Raw genomic sequence first — 26,886 nt, forward strand, 5'->3', positions numbered from 1 at the left:
CTCCTAAATTAATTTCCATCCATTGTTTCTTGTCTTGCTTTCTGGTGCATTGGAAAAATAGGTTGACACCCTCCCTTCTTTTTTGTGGCAGCCACTCAAATATTGAAACACCATTATCGTGTCACCCCCTCGTCCTTCTTTTCGCTAGATTAGCCATAAGGCAATTCCTGCAACTATTCTTCATGTGTTTTAGCCTCCAGACCCCTAATCATCTTTGTTGTTCTTCTCTAAACTCTGGGACACCGAGCGCAGAAAATCAATGTATTTCTTTGATTAATGGAAATAAAGTTACAACGTTTATTTATTTGTATCCCATCTTTATTATTTTTACAACTTACTCAAGGCAGCGAACGTATTTTCCTCTTCCTATTTTTTCCCTACAACAACAACCCTGTAAGTTAAGATTTTCATTGCTACTCAAGGGCAAAAGTAGGAAGTCTAACGGCAAAAGTCCTAATTACACCACACAAAACAGCCATTTAATTTTGGTTGCAATATGCAATCGAATTTAGTTTCCATATGCTGACGTTTTACTAGCCTAGGAAATCAACTTTATAACAGACCAAGGAATATACAATTAGAGACTTTTATTGTATTTCATTTAACATGCTTCCATACTGAAACGAAAAAACAAAATCCCCAAATAAAAAAACTCACCCGGACAATAAGAATCCATTTGATCAAAGACAATCCAAATCCACAGATTGCACCATACCTTCCTGCTATGGTGTTAGTAATACAGAATGATAAGCAAAATCCAATCCAGTTGAAAATGAATGCCACTAAAAAACAAAGCACAACTTTTTGTTAAAATTTGAATTAACTGCAGAAAGGCATTTATGAGAATTCAAGTATTTTTCAAAGTGAAGGCAATTATTATCAGTGACTTGGGATAGAGAATTGATATCAAGTGATGGAAAGGCAGACTCTTAATACCTCTAGATCTTGCCAGTGGAAACCCAAGGTGAAATCAAAGAAATATTTTTTAAAAATTTCCGGGGTAGACTTTACCTCACCTCCAGCCCCACCCAGCCAGTCCACTTCTTCTGGGGCCAAAGTTCTGCAGCTGCATTCGGGCCTGCATTTTGCAGTCAGGCCTTTCCGGAAGGCCTAAGCAGACAAGTACTGAGCTATGGATTGAATCCATAGCTCAGTTCTTGGCTGCACAGGCCTTCCGGAAAGGCCTGTGACTGAGAAATGCAGGCCTGGCTACAGAAGAGGCCTCAGAAGAAGAAGTGGGCCAGCTAAGAGAGGCCTGGGTGCAAGGTAAGTGGGTATGGGGTGGGTGGGGCAGCTCCAGCACCCCACCCCAGCTTGATTTTTAGGTGTGTGCCTCGCCCCCAAACTAGGGCTTATTGTTGGGGTAGGGCTTAAATTAGGCCCACCCACCCACCCCAAAATCAAGCTAGGGCTTAATTTCGGTGTAGGCCTTACTTTCAGGGAAACACAGTATTTCAGATAAGAAATCGTAACAAAGATTTAGATGAGAACAGCAATACTGAAGTGTCACATTGAGATGTATCTTGGTGAGTGACATCACTGCATTAGGACATGGAAACCTATCCAAGAAGCCACTGTCTGATGGCAATAAGACTTGTGGTTTCAATATCCGGTAAAATATCATTACAGGATGAATTATATGTGAACGATGCCTGGTGCCACAGTATCATAGAAATATATGGAGGAAATAGTTGGAAAATATTGGTTTCTTTCAACCTTCTCCCATATGAAAGATGAGAGGTTAAAAGATGCACTTTTCCCCCTTTTTGAGGTGAATGCCAACTCTCCAAAGGACTGCTCATCTTTTTTGAGTTTCTGAATGCAAGTAGTCCTTGAGATACAACAATTCATTTAGTGACTGTTCCAAGTTACAACAGCACTGAATAAAGGAACTTATGATCATTTTTCACACTTAGCAACCATCTCCATGGTCATGTGATTTACATTCAGATGCTTGACAACTGACTCATATTTATGACAATTGCAGCATCCTGGGGTCATGTGATCCCCTTCTGCGACCTTCTGACAAGCAAGGTCAATGGGGGAAGAGCCAGATTCAATTAACAACCGTGTTACTAACTTAACAACTGCAGTGATTCACTTAACAAATGTGGCAAGAAAGGTCATAAAATGGGGCAAAATTCACTTAAAAAAATTCTCACTTAGCAGCATAAAATTTTGGGCTCAGTTGTGCTCGTAAGTGGAGGACTACCGGTACCACTGCAGAAAAAATCAAATCTATATGGCTTACACCAAGACTGGAACGTCTGTTATTGTGACTTAACAGTCACATTCTCTTCTAATATGTTAGTATTTACCAAAATCTACCGCACTGGAAAATGTAGGAAACAGGATCTCAAGGATTGGCTATACTACATTTGTTTTCCTTTGTGTTAAGAACAATGTTTGATATTGTTAGGCAACTTGTGACTGGACAACTCTATAATGTAGGCAGAGAACTATCTACTCCTGAGTTTATTGCCCTAACATCAGCATTTCAATCTGTAATTTTAGGCCTGCCTCTAGATGGCTTTGTAGCTGCCATGGTTTATAATTGGTGTTATTTTTTAAAATATGCTTTTGGCATGTCATATGGGAATTTGTATTAATATAAGAGCATCTGGTGTTTTTGTTGTTGTTGTTGCTGTTTTAAAGTCCTTCATGGTTTTTCTATGCATACGTTATGGGAAACAGGGCAACTGCTATATCTTCAATCCCAGTACAACATTGCTCAAAAAAGGTATTTAAAAGAAGATTCAAAAAATTATCTTAAATATTTCAGAGAGCATATTTTATGCTTTGCATTGTGCAATATACCATATATACCAGGTCTTCTTTTAAGAGTCCATGTTATCTTGATAAGCTATTTACATGGTTTACTTTTCTCTAGTATATGTACCCAGTTAACTGCCATTTATGGAAATATTAATCAGCAAGAATATAATTTTCTTCCCATATTACTTTATCTTACCTATGATCAAATGCTGTCTTAGAACTTTAAAGTTGTAATGAACACATTTGTCACAAGGTGGCAGTCACATACCACAAGTGGATTGTAACCACTTTCATTACAAATTATATTTTAAAAGACGTACATGTAGGAATAAAAGTTTTCTCTCCATCAGCAAGAGATAATGTCAGGAAATTAAGTGACAAATATTTACAGTTATTAAGTACATTGTTTTCAATTATTCTGCAATGAGGAAAAAAACTTAACTGAAATTATCAACTGAAAATATACATTTACAGCATTTATAGCAAAGACAATAATCACATTTTCTCAAACCTTCTACCATATCCTACCAGCACTTCTGCTTTCTATCAGCAGGCCATGTACATGTATTCACCAACAGAGAAATATTCTGCTTTAAATAAAAATAACTTAAATAACAGAAAAATTACTGACTGAAAAAAGCCAACATAAAAATGCCATCATTTCCCACACGGAGTTGGTCTGCATCACTGAAGTCATCTCTTGGGGGATATTCTTCTTCCTTTTTAAGATGACAAGAAACACATTTTAACAGAGCGATAATGTGTAAGATCTTGCAAATCACAACTTTTTGCAGGAGTAGGAATTTTGGTTATCCAGTTTAAGATGTAGACTTGTCATAACCCTTCATTAAAATCAAATCAACAATACATGTTCAAAATGTGTCTTATGTTGTATTTATCAGCAGCCATTTGCCCCAGTTTTTAAGTTATAGTGAGTAAAAATGGTAGAAACACAGAAAACCTAAAGGCAGAGAGAGAGACCTTAGCAGTCCATCGACTTTGCCTTTTGAGGGTTTTTTTCTAATTTATGTCTTTTTTCATTATTTTTATTTGTATATTTTTTTTTAATGAAATGGGTCTTTAGATGGCCTTTCCCTCTCCTTGACTAATCTAAAATTACCTAGCATGTGGAATTCCCATGCTTGCCTGTTAGAACATTTTGCCTTACTTTGGCAGAATCTGGATATAATATACAGGATCAGGCCTGAGTAGTCATTGCATTGGGGACTGGTAAAAATTCCAGTTTTAAAAACTTTGGAAAAAGGCAATTACAAACAATTTTTGTACTGCTGCCATGACCCAAACTCTCTAGGAATGGAACTCAAAGGAGATTTTTTTTAAAAAAAAAAATAGGTTTAGGAGTTTCTTTAATCAGTCCTCATCTAAAGATCATTTCTATGGATCACATCACTTATTCTCACTTATTGTGCTAGCCACAGTTATAATAGACAGCAGCCCTTGAGGCACTGCAAAATGAGAAACATGTTAATATAGGTAAATATCTTTCATTATGTATAACGTTTCTTTTCTTGGGACATTCCCCTTAGGAACTTTATGGGGTAGGGAATAAAAGAATCTCTTGGTTTCCTCATTCAATGGTACACCAGTCACCAGACATTTAAAAACAACACACTTTAACTGTTGTCATTTTGTGACTTGAAATCTTTCTTTTTTGTATGTGAAAGCAGGAAGGAATGACTAATCCATAGTATAATCCTGAGTTTCCTATAAAAAGGTAAAGGTAAAGGTTCCCCCGCACATGCGTGCTAGTCGTTTCCGACTCTAGGGGCCGGTGCTCATCTCCGTTTCAAAGCCGAAGAGCCAGCGCTTGTCCGAGGACGTCTCCGTGGTCATGTGGCCGGCATGACTAGACGCCAAAGGCGTACGGAACGCTGCTACCTTCCCACCGTATTGGTCCCTATTTTTCTACTTGCATTTTTACGTGCTTTCGAACTGCTAGGTTGGCAGAAGCTGGGACGAGTAACAGGCGCTCACTCTGTTACGCGGCACTCGGGATTCGACCCGCCAAACTGCCGACCTTCAGATCGACAAGCTCAGCGTCCTAACCCACTGAGCCACCGCGTCCCTTGAGTTTCCTATACTCCATTCAAAAAAGGCCTGTATATTTATAAGGTGCAATGACTGGCTACCATTCATAGCACATATATTATTTATTTATTTATTTATTTATTTTATTTTATTTTGCCCTAATGTATGTCCACTGGCAGAATATTTCACCAGACACATTCAATTAACTTTTTTTCTATAATGTTTAATGGAAAGCAAGTAAGAATATAAGAATATCTACCCTTTCTATTCTTAATACTTGATGTGTATATGTTGTCTTAATATTTTATTACTAGATATGTATATATTGTCCAAATAATGTATGCAAAGAGAGGCTAAGATCACTCTTAAAGATACAAAAGATTATTGATTAATGAAAATATATTTATAATGCAAACCAATAATGAACTAACAACGAAAGCCAAATATTTTATATATATTGGACACAGTGGGGCTGTGCAAATGATCTACATGGGAAGGATGTGATACATCGATAAATTACAAAATAAAGTAAGTATACAACTGACATTTCACTAACACTTTACAGCCCCCAGTTTTGAAACTATTGAGACATGCAGCATATGGCCATCCAAACATGCAACAACAATAGTAAACTATCACAATATTCAATCCACAAAGTACTGAAAGAATTCTAAAATTAATGCTTTGCTGATATTCAAACACCAGAGGGAGCTAACATCCTAAAAATTGTTACATGAAGTTGTCACGGCAGATATATATATATATATGTATATATGTGTGTGTATATATATATATATATATATATATATATATATATATATATATATATATATATATATATATATATATATATATATATATATATATATATATATTGCAACACCATTATAAAGTTTGTAAAGCAATTTATCTGCATGCAATTTCAAACAACTAAAACTTATAGCACAACACGGAAGCTGTCACTCTTCCCAAATAATCTCTATGAGGCCTGTTTTTAAATTTGAAATACAAATATGCAGATGAATACTCAGCAGAATTATGCAAACTAATTAACAAAGCATACATTTATCCTTTGAAACAAGGTAAGCTGTTATGCTATTTTTTTAAAAAAAAATCCACTCAGTGTACGTCTCTTTTTAAGTGGGAATTATTTTTAAACAGTAGGTTTATTTCTTAAAAAAAGACTTTCAAGAAGCTGTAGTATACTTTAAAGTATATTAAATTCATGTGTCACTTTCTACACTCCCAAAATATTGAAACAAACAAATCCTTTATTTAGAGCTTACAACTTATTTAAAGCTTAAAACTTGCTACCTCATCATTAAACGTTATTTACCAATATAGGCAATTAAATAGGCTATTTCAATGTTAAATAAATTATAACCCTAGAATCCTGAAGTTACGTACCTTTGAAGGAGGTAAAAGTACAGGATTTCACAAAATCTGGATTAGAGTACCTTAAGCTGAGGTAGTCAAAATTGTATGCCAACAAATGTTAATTCTTTTATACAAAGAAATATAATGATTTGCGAGGGTGTGTTTTTTTAATTATTTTTAATAGTAGTCACAGAATGAGTTAAAGCACTGAACTCTCCAATCACTGAAAGTCCCATCCTGATATATGATGACTCTTTAAATCTGCTGATCCTAATTACATGAGAAATGTATGAATAATGCAGAGATATTACAAGCACATGAGAGAATGAGAAATACACATCTGAACTTTACATTCAGATATCTTAGGATACATTCATTTATGACTGAGATTAAGTAATGAGTCATCATCAGGAAAGCCACCAACTGTTAAACTATTTTTATATGCAATTTAATTTTATTACACTATTTTTCCTTGAATATTCCGGTCAACAGAGTCCAAGACCAACAAATATGTGATACATTAAGCTAAAGTATTTCAGAATGGTAGAATCTGATCTGTTATTCTGCCAAACGACTAATAACTTATTCACACAAATGCAACAACAAAAAAGGTTTATTATAAAATAAAGAAGTATAATTCATACTTCAAACTGCCTCCCACTAGAAAATTAATGTATTGGAAACCTTATTTGCTTTTACAAATAGGTTTTTCCTCCCCACAATTTCATCCAGAGCTCAGATGCTCACTGTACTGGAAACAGCATCTAAACTCTTAAAACTTAAAGCTCTCTAATCGGTAATTAGATGCTACACAAATGAATACTGGGACTATTTAGTACTTTCAATTAGATCTCCAAAAGACAGCTCAAGCATCATGTAGCATCTCTGTGAAGCTTCTTAAAGCACCTGTGTCCTTCCCAAGAGTCACAGAATACAGGTAATTGACTTACAACAGTGTGTTCAATGACTGCTCAAAGTTACAACAGCATTGACAAAAATGACTTATGATTGTTTTTTCACTGACAATCGTTGCAGCAATCCCCGGGGTCACCTGCTCAAACTTCAGGTGCGGGGCAACTGGCATGTACTTATGACAGTTACAGTGTCCCCAAGGTGATTACATGACCCTCTGACAAGCAAAGTCAAGGGGAAGCCAGAGTCACTTAAGAACTGTGTAAACAACAACTGCAGCAGTTCACTTAACACAGGGGTCTTCAAACTTATCCCTTTTATGACTTCTGGACTTCAACTCCCAGCATTCCTCAGCCAGGCACGCTAGCTGAGGAATTCTGGGAGTTGAAGTCCACAAGTCACAAAACGGCCAAGTTTGAAGACCCCTGACTTAACAAGTGTGGCAAGGAAAAATGTAAAATGGGGCAAAGCTGACTTAACTTTCTCACTTAGCAACAGAAGGTTTAGGCTCAACTGCGGTCATTAAGTCAAGGACAATTTGTACTTGGTGAAGGCAACCCTGTCATTCTGAAAGAAGGTATGGTTGCTTTAATTTGTTGGTACATGAGTGCCCCAAAGGATTTCTGGGAGATCAAATTCAAAGCAAAGCATATATGATAAATACGTTGAGTGCCTTCCAGGACTCTAGAGCAGACATGTCAAAACTTGCGATGTCACAACGTATCTGGACAGTTTTGCCATTGCCGGCAATGGGGTGGGCACGGCTTCTGCGTGATGCATTTGGCCCGCGGGCCGGCAGTTTGACACCCCTGCTCTAGAATGTAGATGACCTGCGCTACCTCATTCAGGGTGTCTGGCCTTTTAAGCAAAATGCCTCTGTAATTATTCTCCATAATGAAAAGAACTAATTATCCTTACAAACAAAAAATCACACATGCGTAATGTGTTGAAATATGCCCTACCTTGCTCTGTGCAGCTCACTTCTAAATAAATCTGTGTGGGACTGCCATTTGTTATTTATTTATTTTCAATGTTATTGGTTTATTCCAGGGGTCAGCAACCTGAAACAGTGAAAGAGCCACTCGGAACCGGTTCCCTCACAAAAGGAAAAACTGGGAGCCGCAAAAAATGTGTGCACATGCGCATACATGCGCGCATGCGCAGAACAGGGTTTGACTGAAGAGTGGAGCCAAGGTGAGATATGCACCTACCCTGCATATTTGAATTGATTGGTTGAACTTTTTTAGTCCCACTTTTTTGTTTTTTGGACTGCACATGGCAGAGGACTGGGAGCCGCAGGAGACAGCTGAAAGAGTTTATTCCATTTGTACAGCCACCCATCTGAAACCAGTGAGTCTGGGTGGCAAACCATCATAAAAACTGTTAAAACAGTCAAAATCACAATACAAAAAAAAACAACCTTAAAGGCAAATAACAGCCGAGAGATATTATAATCCATCAGTGTCTGTATTCCGTTTTATTAGGACTATAATCTTACTGCATGCACTAGGACAGGGGTCTCCAACCATGGCAACTTTAAGACTTGTGGACTTCAACTCCCAGAAGCTGACTGAGGAATTCTGGGAGTTGAAGACCACAAGTCTTAAAAGTTGCCATGGTTGGGGACCCCTGCAATGAACAGAAATGAACAGATTTGCAATGTAAGTCACTTTCTTTTATGAAAGTATTATAATTCATTTGAGAGGGTAAGTTCATTTAGAAAAGGAAAAGATTTTTTTTTAAAAAAAAATGTCTGCCGTAAATGAACTTCACTGCAAAATCTAAACTTCACAGAATGGAATCATACCTCTGGTGGACTCAGGAATATTTCATCAAACAGACTCCTAGACTCCCTAAATTGGCCGTGCTAAGCATGTAAAGAAAATAAGACAGAAGAGCTAAACGTGTGTTAAATTACAAGTCATTCTATCTCTGTAAATTAATTTTTAAATAAAATTTAACAATGAAGTTAAATCAAGGACATAGAAACCCAGTAATTCAAATTTTGAAGAAAAAAAATTAATGGTAAATTATTCCTACATAAACACGTACAGTGAATTTTGCTCAAGCCTTTGTAGCTGACTCATTGCATTTTTTGTATAAAAAAATAGAATACAATGTAATAATAATGTATATATAATATACATAGAATATAATCCAATAATATTTTTTTAAAAAAAACCTGCTTACTGGTCTCCATACAAGATTATATTATATTTATTACATGCTTTCTTGGATTGCCTGGACAGTATATAATATGCATCATAAAAATATTATTGTTAACACAACGTGCACAGTATTTTTTTTTATCCCATTTATATCCCGCCCTTCTCCAAAGATTCAGGGCGGCTTACAATCTAAGAATCACAAACCAATGTGCTTAGCAATAGCCTTCATTCTATGTATATGCCTGCTTATTAGGGCTTTCGGGGGGCCCCAAGCGGCATTATTACAAAGTCAGCTTATTGCCCCCAACAATCTGGGTCCTCATTTTACCTACCTCGGAAGGATGGAAGGCTGAGTCAACTTTGAGCCTGGTGGGACTCGAACCTGCACTGATTACAGGCAGCTGGTGTTACTTAAGGAGGCATTAGCCCACTGCTCCACCAAGGCTCTTTTTACAGATTAAAACCTGGAAAATGTCATCCCAACTGAAATAAAAGGGGCTAGCCTGTATAAATTCTTCTGCTAGCAGCCTAGGAAGCTGAGCACCTGATGTAGCATAATCATATGGTGCTTTAACTGGTGACACTATCAGATTAAACGTAACCCATCAATATCTACAGAAATCTATCAGGACTCAGGGGGGGGGGGGGGAAAGCCGCTACTGCTGCATGTCAAAGTCCTGGAAAAAGCCACTGCATTGCTTGAGTTTCCAAATGCAGGTAGTCCTCAACTTACAAGAGTTCATTTAGTGACCGGTCAAAGTTGCAATGGCACTGAAAAATGTGACTTAGGGCCATTGTTCACACTTAACGACCACTGCAGCAGCCACAGGGTCATGTGATCAAACTTCAGATGCTTGGCAACTGGCTCGTATTTATGACGGTTGCACGGTTGCGTGATCCCCATTTGTGACCTTCTGACAATCAAAGTTGATGGGGAAGCCAGATTCACTTAATAACCATGTTACACAGTAAACAATTGCAGTGATTCACTTAACAACTGTGGCAAGAAAGGTCGTAAAAAAGGGGCAAAACTCGCTTAATAACTGTCTTGCTTAGCAACAGAGACTTGGGGCTCAATTGTGGCCGTAAATCGAGGACCACCTGTATACTGCACTTGCTTGGGTGGTTAACTCTTGTGCAAAGTCTGAGGTCTACCTTTCGGCAATCAAAAGTTTTGAAACAATTAAAAGCCTCCACACTTAAATACGAAATACGTATCCTTAAAAAAAACAACTACGCAAACATTAAGAACTGGGACATGACTTAATACAGTGCATACAAAACGTGGACTTGTGTAGTGTAGTTTCCAAAGGGTGCATTTACGTAGCACGATCTGCTTACTCACTCTGTGGGCTGCTGCTTCTGCTGCAACAGCTGCCAATGCTGCAGCTTTGGCCTTCTCTGCCTCATCGTAAGTAGGAAGAGAAGTAGCTACGCTGTATGGAGGTGGCACTGGGTAAAATTCATTAGGTGATTCCACTTCTGTAAAAAAAAACAGAGACTCATCTGGGTGGAAATAAACAAGCCGAGGCTGAATCCAGATAAGACAAAGCTGCTCTTAGTTCAACACAGTTCTCTGCCAGCCATTGTCTCTAAGAGGAAGCTTGGATGGGTGGACGGTGTTGTTGTGGTGGAGTTGCTTGGAGTGTACCATGCTCGATTTGTTTTGTAGCTGCTGGTATGTGGCTGCAACCTGCTTCTCTGTCTTGATCCTGATTGTGTTTCCTGTTTTTTATTGCTCGTTTTGTTGTTTGATGTGGCTGGTCATTGACCGAATAAACACATTTCAAATTCAAATTCAGATTTCAAGTTCTCTAGAGGAAGCAAGTTTATGACCTAGGACAGACATGTCAAACACAAGGCCCGGGGGCCAGATCTGGCCACCGAAGTGGTTTCATGTGGCCCATGAAGCCATCCTGGAAACAGTGAGGGAACGGCCCCCGCTGCCTTGGCCCTGGCCCAGAGACCCTCCTTCTGCCAGAGACCCTCAGATCTGTCCCACTCCTGCCCAGGCCCCCACAGGCACCCTTGATGCGAATGATGTAGAGCTGGCCACGCCCATCCAGTAGGCCATATGCACTTGCCCATCCAGTAGGCCACGCCCACCCTGGCCACGCCCATCCCTGAGGGCAACCGCAATGCTGATGTGGCCCTCAAATGAAATTGAGTTTGACACCCCTGACCTAGGACCTACTTCTTGGTGGACAATTGGAAGCTATGCCTAAAGGAATCTTGTCTAGCTAGCTATACTTGATGCACACTGTCACTACAGTCTTTCGTGGGAAGGCAAAGAGGCCTTTGTGGCAGTAACTGGCACTTTCATCATAACCAGCTTTGGTACTGTAAGGTGCTTCACATTCCCCTTTAAAGGCCAGTTTGAAACAAATGTTGATTTAAAGTAGAGTGGCCCACATATTACCTGGCACTAAATGCTGTAGGAACAATACATCTATGCTGTATGCCTTGCAGTGGGCGACAGTAGAATTCTGTGTGCAGTTTAAAAGTCCTATGTAGCAGGGTGTGGAATTATCTCTTTCAACTAGAATCAGCTAATCAACTATGACTATCTGGGAAACACTGTGTGCAATTCTCCAGTACTATAAAAGTGCACAGGAAGGGTGGGGGAGGCAGAGAGAGGAGGCATTATAATGCTGCCCGTATTATGGAACAGCTCAGTTTGCTCCCATGCGGTATGGTTTTCTGGATGGAGGTCAAAATGGATCTCACCCGAAGAGTTTAACCTCAAATGGGAAAAAACTCATAGGGATGTTTCAACTTATTCCATTAGATTATTTTATTATTATTTCAATGTATGTGTTACATTTTTATTATTATAAGACTGGTTTTGTGGCTTTATATTTACATCCATGTTTTTGCACTGGTGAGTTATACGATCTAGATTAATTTGCTCTTATTTGCCAAGTTATATTCGTTTAATTATTGTAACTAATCCTGGATAGCGTGTCCTGTTTTCTACAAGTTGCAATCCCCATTTCCTACCCTACAAGAAACCCATGTCTTTTTAAAATGGTACGTACACATTTGTACACGTACGCATCCCCTAAAACCAAGAAAACACCCTTGCTTTCTATGCAATTACGGTTTATTTAAAATTAAATCAATTAAATCAAAGATATTTTTTTAAAAAAATCATATGATTATTCTGTTGGAGTATAATCCGAGTTTAATCAATATCAATTAAATAAAAACCCCTAATCTCATAATGCATAGAGAGGAAGGCATGATCGGGCAAATTAATTGCATGAAATCCAATTTAGCCTGTTTGTACTGATATGCGAAACAAATCCATTTGACTTTTGCACGAAAGAACTGAGCAAAGCAACTTTAAGCAGGTCAGCAGAGGCAGGCATAGGAGTGCTGGTGGCACTATTTCAGCATTGCTAAAAATACCTGGGGTGGTTATATAATCATGAAAAAAGACAGTACCTGTTGGTGCAGCTGCTTCTGTAGCGATGCTACAATAAGGTGGAGGGGAAGTATCCACTTCAGGTGAAGATGCCTCTGTTTGACAAGCTGGTGCAGTTTGCGTAGAAGTGGACGGTTGTTCAACTGTAGATTCTGCAGGATCATCTTCATTATGAAGCTTTAAAGAAAAACACATGGAATTAAATATATGCACCCCAATATGACATTTGACTAGATAATGTGTACTTAAGTGTTTGTGCTATAAGTAAACAAGAGAGTAATACTTTATCTTCCAAGCACTCAGACACTTAAGAGTTCTGTGTTGCTTTCATCTTGACTACCATGGAGATCAAAAGCATTACGGGTGACACGTTTTTCTCCCAGCCCTTCTATACTCCTCATGTTGTATGTTTTCTCCCTGATATTAATTGTATAGTGGGAGAATCCAGAATTAAGTGCGGAAAGTATTTCAAAACGATTTCTCTACTTAGCATCTAACTCCCTTCTTGCAACTGATTCTTGAATCTGATTACAGCTCACTGGTAGAAGGTGGTTCCCCCCTCAAATTCTCCTCTTCCTTCTGGTAATTATGGTAGCAGGGCTATGAAAAAGAATAGTGGGGTAAAATTGTCTGAAAAACAACTCCTGTTGCTATCCAAGCAATGCAAAAAAAAAAAGAAAGAAGAAGAAGTCACACCAACCTGATGATTTTAACCATCCATTTTAACTTGGCAGCCCAAGGAAACAACATGTCAGAACCCATTTCTTTAGCGGGGGGGGGGGAGGAAGGTGGAGGGGGGGACTTTAGCTAGTTCAGTCTTTTCTTTTCCCATCTGAGGATTCTGCCGTTCTCCTGGGGGGGGGCAGGGAAGATCGAGGGAATCGTTTTGTATCTTTTTTCCTTTCACTTAGCTGCTGCAATGTATCCTTCTCCGCTTCCTCTATCTGCTTGCTCTTTGAACTGATTCCACCCTTGATGCCAACCTTGGGTGAGAAAGGAATATGCCTCCGGGCATCTGGCTTATCTCTCGCTGCAGAAAAGGTATGAAGGCCCAACGACACGTTTTCACAGCCTTGGGAAGGGAGTCTTATCAGCCTCATTCCCACAGCGGACTTAACACCTGTGGATGGACTCGTCTGAACTGACCGGATGAACTATTGGGGTGGGCTTTACTTTTTGCTCCTTTAATCTATTGATTTGAGCAGGAAACCCTCAGATCCTGCCTTCCATGCCTGCTGTCAGCTTCTCCTAATAAAAGTTCCTTTGGGGATGAAATCATCTGCTTTCTTGGGAAGAGGTTTTCAAGTGGGTCCTTACACAACAGCCAACGACATCAACACCCCAATCAATCCAATAAGAAGCCACACCCAACCAGGTACCACATAAATACAATGCATAGAATAGGGATGGCAAACTTTTTAGAGACTGCAACCCAAAACCCACTTATGTATCGTCGTGTGCCAGGTGCACGTGGCCCATTGGGTGGGCATGGCTGTGGTGGTAACGGCAGATTGGGTGGGACTAAGAAGTTCAATCAATCAATTACAATTTTGCAAGATTTTTTTTCCCAGCAAGAAGTTGAAATTGATTGATTGAACCTTTTTTTTTTTGCACACGGCAGCGGAGGCCTAAAGCGAAAAGGTTTTATAAAACCCAGCTGAAGCCCTAGGACTGGGGCAACGGTGCGTGTGCCCACAGAGAGGGCTCTGTGTGCCACCTGTGGCACCCGTGCCATAGGTTCGCCACCACAGGCATAGAACAACCCAAAGCACACATTTCAGTAGAGAGTTCTCTGAGGATGGGCTCTAGCACAAATCCAAAAGCTCAGAAGACTAAAGCTAGGGATCGACCCAGATTGGATCCTTTAACCATTGTTTGTACTTCAGTTGCCTAGCAATCCGTAAGATTTGAAGTAAAAAAGAATTAAAATTAAAAAATTAAAAAAAAACTATTTCATTATCTGTACTCTAACGTCACACCTGTGCCCTAACAATCATAGTTAACCAAGAACAGGCAACAATATAAGTTGCCAAGGAGGAGTTAAAAAAAAAAACTTTGTAGTCTAGAGCCCCAAGATACAATCAGCACATCAAGACACAACACAAAGTAGGCAAAATAGAATTTCAAAATATACACAAGATATTTGTATGTTTGAATCCTCCATCACTCACACACGTGTGTTCATGAAATTTCACTCACACACGTGTGTGTTCATGAAATTACACAGAAAGAACGATGCTAATGCAGTCAACACTATGATAGTATCTAGAAGAACGAGAAACTTGGTATTTTTAAAAACGTCAGTTACACTTGCCTTCTGAGGAGCTCTGCTGTCTTGTAGCTTAAATTTATTATCTTTTACCCTGGGAATGGCAAAAGAGAATTTGCCCCTTTTCTGGGTTCCACTTCTCAGCTATTTGTAAAGTTCAACTTTACTTCCAGTTGGTTTTCTCCTCCCAAGGCTAAGTATAACTGGCTACCTGAATCTCTGCTCATAGAATTTAATTTCTAGTTTCATTTGACTGATCTACTGACTGGATCTCCAAACTCGACATTAAACTCTGAAATGTTATTTCTGTTTTCCTCTTAGGTTTTATAATTGCTTCTTTTTAAAAAAAATTGTTTTAACTGTTCTAACTTGTAAATATGAAGTGCATTTAATTCTGTGTGTGACCCGCCATACGCTAAATAGCTAAATAAATAAATAAATTTGACTGATCAACAATAATTCTGTATCATGGATTGCAATAGGTGTTCTAAGCAGGGTTTTTTCATGTTGAATTTAAGCATGAAAACAGATCCGTTTCTATCAGATTTAGTTTTTTTTTATGACTCCATCTTCGTTACGCTGTTCAATTAGTGATGTTACAGTTGTGTATTTTAACTTTAGTACCGTAATTACAACAATTGCTGAGCAAAGTCCAGTTTATTATTGCTCTCTAACATCAACATAAAGGTAAAAGGCCTGATAACAAGGACAGAACAGCAGAATGCAGGTTAAGTCATGTTCGGACATGTCTACATATGAACGCCCAGTCCCTCCTGGCAGCAGTTCTTTCGTCAGTCTGGTGTGAGAGCTCACAACTGATTGTATCGTGCATATCATGACCATAAAATTCTGGAAATAACCCTGACACTTTCTGTTATTTGCGTGGTGAGTTGAGATTTAAAATCTCAGAAATAAAACTTCATCCCACTTATCAAAAAAATGCTACGAGGTTTATTTGGGTTGAGAAGTGAGTGAACAAGGTAAGAAAATTAAGGACCTAGTATTTGCTGTATGAGATTGTATTACTTCCAAAAGGGTGGTTTCAGAGTTTGCACTCTTTGGTGTCTGCCACTCCTATTGTTTGGAGGAAGCAAAAAACAACCACCATTCATCAGATTGCTATTTCTGCCTAACAAGAACAATGATCATGAGTTTTAACATATTTCTCTTCCAAGATGATGAAGTAGTGTTTTGTAAAGATGTTAGCTCGATGAAGCATTAAATGAAGCTGAAAAGCGTTAAATGAGGCTGCGTGGAAATAATTCACAAACGTCTGCAAAAATATTTCTGGAAAATCATCCAGAAGAAAACTTTTGCAATATAATGAGTGATCTCCTGAGGTTGTACCAAGCTACATGTTTACTCTTGGGCCCTTGCTTGGATTTTTATCCTGAAACTTTGGTGCACTCAGCAATGAGACGGTGAGCAATTTGACCAGGGCACGGCAGGTGGAGTCCCAGTATACCGGTGGACTACTGCTGGGCCCTTAGGAAAGATGCTCCTGAAATCAAGCAATGCTTCTATTTAGGTAACACTTGTGTGCTTTAATTAACATGTAAATATAAGTTATGGTCAAGTAAAGCTATATGTCACGAAATAATCTTGTCTGATAAACAATCTATTCAAATTCTGCGTAAAAATTGCAAGATAATTCTGTTTATCTGAATTTTTGGGAGGGAGGGAGTTCCCCATGTTAAAAGTTCCAAGTATCATGTTTCTTCTTAGCACAATGAGCTGAAATTATGCAGGCACACAAGAATCCAGAAACTTCTTGCAAGCAATTTATTGCAGAGAAGAGGCCACCATTAAAAAAAAATCAGCAGCTGCTGAGAACTATTTATTTATAAGATTTGTTTGTATGTTTGTTTTACATGTTTGCATTTCTTGCACAATGCTGGCCCCATACACTTAATGCAAAGGACTGCCTATTTATTATAAAGTTATACCGTTATAAAGTTATAAATAAAGTTATTTTCTTTTAGGTAGAGACACAATTTCCCTCTGTTCCTGGTTTTGGTAACAGCCTCAAAATTTTAATCCAATATTGCTGCTATTTCTACTTTATCAAGTGGGACTTTCCTAATGGTTAATATTAAATTAAGACCAGTCAATACTCTTGCTTCTGTGAAGAAAAGCTGTCAGCCAGGCAAGAATTTATTGAAGAGATCAGGTTTGGCAGATTTCTGGATAATTAAAACATCACATCATGACTATTCATTATCCTTTTGAACTATCTGCAAGCATATTTTAGAAAGCTTAATTCTTATCATTTCCAAGTTGGGGGACTGTTGGTCTATGGAAAGCTTTCAAAACTGGTACTTTATGCTGCACTGCTTAGGTTCAGCTGTTTCCAAAAATGTCTCTGTGCCTAATTTTGTTTTGTACTTTATATTTTATGTTCAAACCACACATCACCGATTCTGCACATTTGCCTATATAATTTCAGATAGTCTGCAGAGGTCTTCTAGTCTGACCCCGTGTTCAAGCAGGAGACCCTATAGCAGAGGTCCCCAACCTTTTGCGAACCAGGGACCAGTTCTGTGTAGACAGGTTTTTCCGTGGACCGGAGGATGCGTGGTTTTGTGTGCTGCCTGCATCTCGTGGATGGGGCTCTGCTTGTTTGTGTGGACCGGTTGCTGGCATGCTGTGGCCCGGTACTGGTCCACGGACCGGGGGTTGGGGACCCCTGCCCTATAGCATTCTGGATAAAAGGATTGAATTTAAAGCTTTTATGTACTATAAAATAAACACTGAACAAATACGATTCTTCACTATGCTAAACATACTGGCATTCACACAGAATGCTAAATAATGATGGATACATCCAGATGTGATGCAAGAGGGCTAGATTTACTCTCCTTGTTCTTTTGTTTCATTCACCTCCGCTTCTTTTACCAGCATGACCAGGTACAGGAAGTCCTCCACTTACGACCTTTCATTTAGTGACCGTTCAAAGTTACAACAGCAGTGAAAAAAGTGACTTCTGACCTATTTTCACACGTACGACCGTAGCAGCAGCCCCGTGGTCATGTGATCAAAATTTGGCCACTTAGCAACTGACTCATATTTACGGTGTCTGCGGTATCCCGGAGTTATGTGATTCCCCCTTTGCGAACTTCTGACAAGCAAAGTCAGTGAGAAGCCAGACCCACTTAACAACCGTGTTACTAACTTTAACACAACTTCAATGATTCATTTAACAACTGTGCTAAGGAAGGAAACAAAGGGGGGCAAAACTCACTTAACGACTGTCTTGCTTGGCAACAGAAGTTTTGGGCTCAATTGTGGTCGTAAGTCGAAGACCACCTGTATACAGCTGCTTAATATAATGTCCAAACCAAGACTTTCATTTTGATGACCCCAGGAAAATTAAGCTGTTAAATAAGTTTACTCTTGGACTGTTTCCTTGTTTAAAATTATGATCAAAGGTTTAATTTCACATCATTACCAACTTTAATCTCTTGTATTCATTGAAAGAATAGACAGATTATATGCAGTTCATTTACAGTAAGCCAAGATTTACTATAATACAGATTTAACATTAGGTACAAATTTTGTTACTATGTCAAAACAAACTCCTGGGTAGCAAATTATCTAAACAGTACAAGGTAAAACACAAAATTTGAACTAAAACTAAGGTAAAACACAAAATTTGAACTAAAAATATTCAGTCTGATCACTTTTAAGGATAATTCATAATATGTTCATAAAGTAGAACAGCTGAAAAACGTAAACAATGCACATTAAGGATGAACACATTCCTCTATTCATTATGTTTTTAGTTACACTATTTTCTAATAAAAGAAAATATTGAAACAGTAGCAAAATATTCCATATGTGTAGTAAGAGTCATGGATCTTCAAAGGAGAAAATGATTTCTCTCTTGAACTCTCTAGAAGTCCAAAAGAGTATATTTACATTTTTTTAGCGGTGCTACAAATTAAAATGTGTTATGCAGTTTTCTGGTCCTCTCACTGCCACTGAGGTAATAATTTAATTTATTAAATTGAATAAATGCTGGCTGATTCTTGGTGGTTTACAAATTGTTAAAACATTTAAAAACGAGTAACCATTCAAAAATACACAAAAGCAAAGGAACAGAGATGGCAGGGGAGAAGAACCTCAATGGGAAGAAGGAAAAGGAAGCAAAGAGTTATCAATCATTCTCAACAAGTCCTGGTCAAAGAGCCTCACCTTCAGGGTCCTTTAAAATATCAGTAGGGTAGGGGCCACTCCAATTTTTGAGGAGCCTCATTCCATAAATAAGGCAGATGCTAAAATGGAGGAGGTACGTTTCTAGAAGTTCAAGGCATGTTTCCATAGCTCCTGGTTTATTTAATTTATTTAATTTTATTTATTTATTTATTTATAAAATTTATTGGCTGCCCATTTTACCATAGAGTATCTCTAGGTGAAGGGACGCGGTGGCTCAGTGGGTTAGGATGCTGAGCTTGTCAATCAGAAGGTCGGCAGTTTGGCGGGTCAAATCCCGAGTGCCGCGTAACAGACTGAGCGCCTGTTACTCATCCCAGCTTCTGCCAACCTAGCAGTTCGAAAACAGGTAAAAATGCAAGTAGAAAAATAGGGACCACTACGATGGGAAGGTAACAGCGTTCCATGTGCCTTTGGCGTCTAGTCATGCCGGCCACATGACCACGGAGACGTCCTCGGACAAGCGCTGGCTCTTCGGCTTTGAAACAGAGATGAGCACCGGCCCCTAGAGTTGGAAACGACTAGCACGCATGTGCGGGGGAAACTTTACCTTTACCTTATCTCTAGGTGGCTTACAGTTTCATCTAAGCCAGGCATGTCCAAAGTCCGGCCCGCGGGCCATTTGCGGCCCGCGGGGCGGTTCAATCCGGCCCTCGAACAGCCCTCCCTGCTCTATGTAAATGTGGCCCTCCCACGGCCCTCCTGGCGTCACCGCCCAAACCTGGAAGACGAGCGGCGCAGGAGGGGTGGGAGAGGGGAGTGATTTGCCTGCAGTCTTTGTGAAGTAGCAGCTTTAGCCGCAGCTTCGCTGGAAGAAACCGACGGGCCCGCTAAAGCGCTTGGCGACCTTTGAGTGCAGGGAGGTGGGGTGAAGAAACCCGACACCGCCTCTTGTCCGGCTTCTCGGGCTCTGTCTCTCTCGAGCGGGGGGACGATCTCGCTGCGCCTCCCACTCTAAGGACCAGCCGGGCAGAGCCACGCAGGTAAGCCCTCCTCCCTCCCTGGTAAAAAAAAAGAAATGCAGCAAGGAGGTGCCTGGGGCGGACCACCTTTTCCTGGCTGGCCGAACCGCCCCGGGCTTGGCGCAGCGTCTGCCCCGGTGGCCAGGGAGAAAGGGCCTGCCACACGAGGGAGGGCGGTGAGAGGGCCAGGGAGAAAGGGCCTGCCACACGAGGGAGGGCGGTGAGAGGGCCGGCCAGGGAGAAAGGGCCTGCCACACGAGGGAGGGCGGTGAGAGGGCCAGGGAGAAAGGGCCTGCCACACGAGGGAGGGCGGTGAGAGGGTCGGCCAGGGAGAAAGGGCCTGCCACACGAGGGAGGGCGGTGAGAGGGCCGGCCAGGGAGAAAGGGCCTGCCACACGAGGGAGGGCGGTGAGAGGGTCGGCCAGGGAGAAAGGGCCTGCCACACGAGGGAGGGCGGTGAGAGGGCCAGGGAGAAAGGGCCTGCCACACGAGGGAGGGCGGTGAGGGGGCCAGGGAGAAAGGGCCTGCCACACGAGGGAGGGCGGTGAGAGGGCCGGCCAGGGAGAAAGGGCCTGCCACACGAGGGAGGGCGGTGAGAGGGCCGGCCAGGGAGAAAGGGCCTGCCACACGAGGGAGGGCGGTGAGAGGGCCAGGGAGAAAGGGCCTGCCACACGAGGGAGGGCGGTGAGAGGGCCAGGGAGAAAGGGCCTGCCACACGAGGGAGGGCGGTGAGAGGGCCAGGGAGAAAGGGCCTGCCACACGAGGGAGGGCGGTGAGAGGGCCGGCCAGGGAGAAAGGGCCTGCCACACGAGGGAGGGCGGTGAGAGGGCCGGCCAGGGAGAAAGGGCCTGCCACACGAGGGAGGGCGGTGAGAGGGCCAGGGAGAAAGGGCCTGCCACACGAGGGAGGGCGGTGAGAGGGCCAGGGAGAAAGGGCCTGCCACACGAGGGAGGGCGGTGAGAGGGCCGGCCAGGGAGAAAGGGCCTGCCACACGAGGGAGGGCGGTGAGAGGGCCGGCCAGGGAGAAAGGGCCTGCCACACGAGGGAGGGCGGTGAGAGGGCCAGGGAGAAAGGGCCTGCCACACGAGGGAGGGCGGTGAGAGGGTCGGCCAGGGAGAAAGGGCCTGCCACACGAGGGAGGGCGGTGAGAGGGCCGGCCAGGGAGAAAGGGCCTGCCACACGAGGGAGGGCGGTGAGAGGGTCGGCCAGGGAGAAAGGGCCTGCCACACGAGGGAGGGCGGTGAGAGGGCCAGGGAGAAAGGGCCTGCCACACGAGGGAGGGCGGTGAGAGGGCCAGGGAGAAAGGGCCTGCCACACGAGGGAGGGCGGTGAGAGGGCCGGCCAGGGAGAAAGGGCCTGCCACACGAGGGAGGGCGGTGAGAGGGCCGGCCAGGGAGAAAGGGCCTGCCACACGAGGGAGGGCGGTGAGAGGGCCAGGGAGAAAGGGCCTGCCACACGAGGGAGGGCGGTGAGAGGGCCAGGGAGAAAGGGCCTGCCACACGAGGGAGGGCGGTGAGAGGGCCGGCAAGGGAGAAAGGGCCTGCCACACGAGGGAGGGCGGTGAGAGGGCCGGCCAGGGAGAAAGGGCCTGCCACACGAGGGAGGGCGGTGAGAGGGCCAGGGAGAAAGGGCCTGCCACACGAGGGAGGGCGGTGAGAGGGCCAGGGAGAAAGGGCCTGCCACACGAGGGAGGGCGGTGAGAGGGCCAGGGAGAAAGGGCCTGCCACACGAGGGAGGGCGGTGAGAGGGCCGGCCAGGGAGAAAGGGCCTGCCACACGAGGGAGGGCGGTGAGAGGGCCGGCCAGGGAGAAAGGGCCTGCCACACGAGGGAGGGCGGTGAGAGGGCCAGGGAGAAAGGGCCTGCCACACGAGGGAGGGCGGTGAGAGGGCCAGGGAGAAAGGGCCTGCCACACGAGGGAGGGCGGTGAGAGGGCCGGCCAGGGAGAAAGGGCCTGCCACACGAGGGAGGGCGGTGAGAGGGCCGGCCAGGGAGAAAGGGCCTGCCACACGAGGGAGGGCGGTGAGAGGGCCAGGGAGAAAGGGCCTGCCACACGAGGGAGGGCGGTGAGAGGGTCGGCCAGGGAGAAAGGGCCTGCCACACGAGGGAGGGCGGTGAGAGGGCCGGCCAGGGAGAAAGGGCCTGCCACACGAGGGAGGGCGGTGAGAGGGTCGGCCAGGGAGAAAGGGCCTGCCACACGAGGGAGGGCGGTGAGAGGGCCAGGGAGAAAGGGCCTGCCACACGAGGGAGGGCGGTGAGAGGGCCAGGGAGAAAGGGCCTGCCACACGAGGGAGGGCGGTGAGAGGGCCGGCCAGGGAGAAAGGGCCTGCCACACGAGGGAGGGCGGTGAGAGGGCCGGCCAGGGAGAAAGGGCCTGCCACACGAGGGAGGGCGGTGAGAGGGCCAGGGAGAAAGGGCCTGCCACACGAGGGAGGGCGGTGAGAGGGCCAGGGAGAAAGGGCCTGCCACACGAGGGAGGGCGGTGAGAGGGCCAGGGAGAAAGGGCCTGCCACACGAGGGAGGGCGGTGAGAGGGCCGGCCAGGGAGAAAGGGCCTGCCACACGAGGGAGGGCGGTGAGAGGGCCGGCCAGGGAGAAAGGGCCTGCCACACGAGGGAGGGCGGTGAGAGGGCCAGGGAGAAAGGGCCTGCCACACGAGGGAGGGCGGTGAGAGGGCCGGCCAGGGAGAAAGGGCCTGCCACACGAGGGAGGGCGGTGAGAGGGCCAGGGAGAAAGGGCCTGCCACACGAGGGAGGGCGGTGAGAGGGTCGGCCAGGGAGAAAGGGCCTGCCACACGAGGGAGGGCGGTGAGAGGGCCAGGGAGAAAGGGCCTGCCACACGAGGGAGGGCGGTGAGAGGGCCGGCCAGGGAGAAAGGGCCTGCCACACGAGGGAGGGCGGTGAGAGGGCCAGGGAGAAAGGGCCTGCCACACGAGGGAGGGCGGTGAGAGGGCCAGGGAGAAAGGGCCTGCCACACGAGGGAGGGCGGTGAGAGGGCCAGGGAGAAAGGGCCTGCCACACGAGGGAGGGCGGTGAGAGGGCCGGCCAGGGAGAAAGGGCCTGCCACACGAGGGAGGGCGGTGAGAGGGCCGGCCAGGGAGAAAGGGCCTGCCACACGAGGGAGGGCGGTAAGAGGGCCGGCCAGGGAGAAAGGGCCTGCCACACGAGGGAGGGCGGTGAGAGGGCCGGCCAGGGAGAAAGGGCCTGCCACACGAGGGAGGGCGGTGAGAGGGCCGGCCAGGGAGAAAGGGCCTGCCACACGAGGGAGGGCGGTGAGAGGGCCGGCCAGGGAGAAAGGGCCTGCCACACGAGGGAGGGCGGTGAGAGGGCCGCATCCTGACGGCACCGCCCAAACGTGGAGGACGAGTGGCGCAGAGCGGGCGCCCCGGGCGAGCTCCGCTCGGCAGCAGCGCTGCCCGGCTGGCCGCTCCCTCGGTGCTCTTCCCTCACCGGCGCTCTTCCCTCACCAGCCGCCTTGCCCTGAGCTCACGCTCGCTTGCCGCCTCCGCTTCCCGCACCTTTTCCTGGCTGGCCGAACCGCCACGCTCCTCCCCCCGCCCCGGGCTTGGTGCGGCGTCTGTGCCGGTGCAGCGAGGCTGACGGTGCGCGCCTGGCCTGGCCAAGCGGGAGAAGGGCCTGGCGGGTGGAGTCTCTGAGCTGGCGCCAGGCAGACCTCAACGGCCTTCCCGCCCCCGGAGACGCCCCGGTGGCCAGGGAAAAAGGGCCTGCCGCGCCCTCGGATTCTCTCTGCACTGCGAGCACCGCTCGGTTGCCAGGTGGGCTCCAAGTGGCAATTTTCTTGTCCGCTGCATGGAAAGAGCTCGGCTTGAATTCTTCCCGGATGTTTCTGGTTGGTCCCCTCTCAAGTGCTAACCAGGAATGCAGGTGAAGCCCTTGGTATGTGGCAGCCGAGAAAATTGCCTTTCAGAGCCCCTTTGTGCAATGGTTCTTTTGTCAGCCAGAAACAATTGGTTGTGACCATCTACCTGGGCACCCTCTACTCTTCAGCAGCCTCAAGGCCAGGCAAGGGGTGGGCGTGCGGCGCTGGTTCTCTCCTCGGCAGGGGGGAAGGTGAGGCAGCGGCGGGGCAGAATTTGTGAAGTGGTGGAAGTGTGTGAGCTGTTACCAGAGAGTCTGACCTTGTCAAAGCAAATAACACAGTTTCCATCTTCCAAGGTCAAACAGAAAATGGCGACTATAAATAAGAAAAGGAAAGTTGACAGTGAGGGCCGCCGTTTCCAGGAAAGGTGGAAAGTGGAATTTTTTTTCACTGAAATACGGAATCGCTGTGTTTGTCTGATATGTCAAGAGACTGTGGCCGTTTATAAAGAATTTAATATCAAAAGACACTACCAGACAAAACATAGCACATATGACAAACTAACAGGGCGTGACCGCAGTGAAAAGTTGAAGCAACTTGAAGCAGTTTTAATGTCACAACAGCGATTTCTCACAAGAGCCCGTGAGTCAAATGAAAATGCCACAAAGGCAAGCTATGACGTGGCAATGTTAATTGCTAAAAATTGCAAGTCTTTTGCTGAGGGTGATTTTATTAAAGAGTGCGTTTTGAAAATGGTTGAAAATATCTGTCCCGAGAAGAAGCAAGAGTTTGCCAACATTTGCCTGGCTCGTAACACTATAGCACGGAGAATTGAAGATATTTCATCAGATATTAAGAGACAGTTGACGTCCAAAGGACAGGATTTTGACTTCTTTTCAATAGCCTGTGATGAAAGCACAGACCTATCTGACACAGCTCAGTTGCTGATTTTTTTGAGAGGGGTGGACGATGAAATAAATGTGACTGAAGAGCTACTTGACCTCCAGAGCCTTACGGACCAAACTAGAGGAAAAGATTTATTTGTTGCTGTTAGTTCCGCAATAGATGACATGAAACTGCCCTGGAACAAAATTACTGGGATTATTACTGATGGGGCACCTGCTATGGCTGGTGAACGAAGTGGCTTATCAACCCTAATCTGTAACAAGGTGATTGAAGAAGGAGGCAAAGCTATTAAACTCCATTGTATCATTCATCAACAAGTTCTCTGTGCTAAATATCTCAAATATGATCATGTTATGAAACCGGTTGTAAAGACTATTAATTTTATTCGCGCTAAAGCTCTGTACCACCGCCAGTTTAAACAGTTTCTACTGGACATCCAGGCTGAATATGAAGATGTTTTATATCACAACGATGTAATATGGCTCAGTCGAGGGTCTGCGCTGCAGCGTTTCTACTCTCTCAGAAAGGAAATAAAAGAATTCTTGGAAACAAAGGGACAACCGATGCGAGAACTATCTGATCCTATTTGGCTGGCTGATTTGGGGTTTCTAGTTGACATAACAAAGCATCTGAATGTACTAAACACGAGTCTTCAGGGAAAAGATGCAGTGGTGAACCAGCTTTATTCACACATCAAGGCCTTTGGAACAAAGCTGCAACTTTTCCAAAGGCATTTGTCACAAACACAGCCCAATACCATACATTTCCCAGCATTGCAGGAAATAATGAACAATTTTTCACAGGATAATATCAGTGTGCAAATGAGCAGGTATGCAGCAGACATCGCATCTCTGGCTGGAGAGTTTAAACGGCGCTTTCAAGATTTTGCAGCTATTGAAAAGGAGATCAGCCTTTTCTCCTCTCCATTCTCTGTTGACCCCGATGATGCTCCAGATCAGCTGCAGCTTGAGCTCATTGATCTGCATTGTGACAGTGAGTTACGCAGTCGTCAGCAACAGCTCTCTCTTGTGAACTTTTACCGCCAACTAGATAAGGGCAGGTTTCAGGAGATTCGGACATTTGCAAAGAAAATGCTGAGCTTGTTTGGCTCAACATATTTGTGTGAGAAGACATTCTCTACTATGAACTTTAATAAGAACCGTGTGAGGACAAGACTAAGTGACTCACATCTCCGAGACATTTTGCGTATCAAAACCACTGCCTTTGTACCAGACCGAGCCTATTTGCTGCAGTACAGATCTCAGTTTCACCCTTCACATTAGTGCAGGTAAGTTTTTTTTAAAATTTATTTAAAATACATTGTGAAAACTCAGCTGACAGTTGATCTTAATGTTATAAAATGAAAAGTATGCCATTTGCAATTAACTTGGCATAAAATAATTCATTTGCATTTAATTGCAATTGTTCAAAGAATGTTCGGAAAAATGTTCGGCCCTCCAGCATGTTCACTTCATCCAATCTGGCCCTCTTTGAAAAAAGTTTGGACACCCCTGATCTAAGCTAAAACATGAAAAGTCAAAATCAAACATTAAAATCAAAGACACATGGGGAGGGCACGGGCAGAGTGGGGTGTGTGTGTGAGGTGGGATCTGTTATTACTCAATCAATCACCTCCACTGCACTGTTCCTCCACTGGAGCCCCAAGCCAACTGGCAAAGCCACATTTTTAGATACAAGGCTTGGGGCCAATCTCACACCGAGGGGAGGCAAGGTGTTCCAGAGGGCAGGAGCAACATCAGAGAAGACCCCTCCTCCTTCCGGATCCCACCAGCCGGAATATTTGAGCTGACGGGACCCACAGCATGCCCCCTCTGTTGGCACGAGTGGTACAGGCTAATCCCAGAGGGGTGAGATGGTCCCTCAAGCAATCTGGATCCCTGCCATGAAGGGCTTTAGAGGGGATCCCCAACACCTTGAATTGCACCTGGAAGCAGATTGGTAACTAAGAGCCTTGGTGGAGCAGTGAGCTAATGCCTCCTTAAGTAACACCAG

General features: G+C 44.3%; 1 protein-coding gene across 2 annotated transcripts in view; it reads right to left on the reverse strand.

Moving 5' to 3' along the window:
* NDFIP2 (Nedd4 family interacting protein 2) overlaps positions 1-26,886 on the reverse strand; it is a 46,574-nt gene that overhangs the window by 6,588 nt on the left and 13,100 nt on the right. The window contains exons 2-6 of one of the 2 annotated variants that reach the window (XM_083362735.1): positions 12,729-12,885; positions 10,627-10,763; positions 8,921-8,980; positions 3,407-3,494; positions 658-782 (exon numbers count right to left, since the gene is read on the reverse strand). In XM_083362735.1, coding sequence (XP_083218861.1) covers positions 658-782; positions 3,407-3,494; positions 8,921-8,980; positions 10,627-10,763; positions 12,729-12,885 — 567 coding nt within the window. The remainder of the gene's footprint in view (positions 1-657; positions 783-3,406; positions 3,495-8,920; positions 8,981-10,626; positions 10,764-12,728; positions 12,886-26,886) is intronic. The other variant, XM_083362736.1, reaches the window with a different exon arrangement.

This window comes from Vipera ursinii, assembly GCF_947247035.1.
Source record: "Vipera ursinii genome assembly, chromosome: 4".
Lineage (NCBI taxonomy): Eukaryota > Metazoa > Chordata > Lepidosauria > Squamata > Viperidae > Vipera > Vipera ursinii.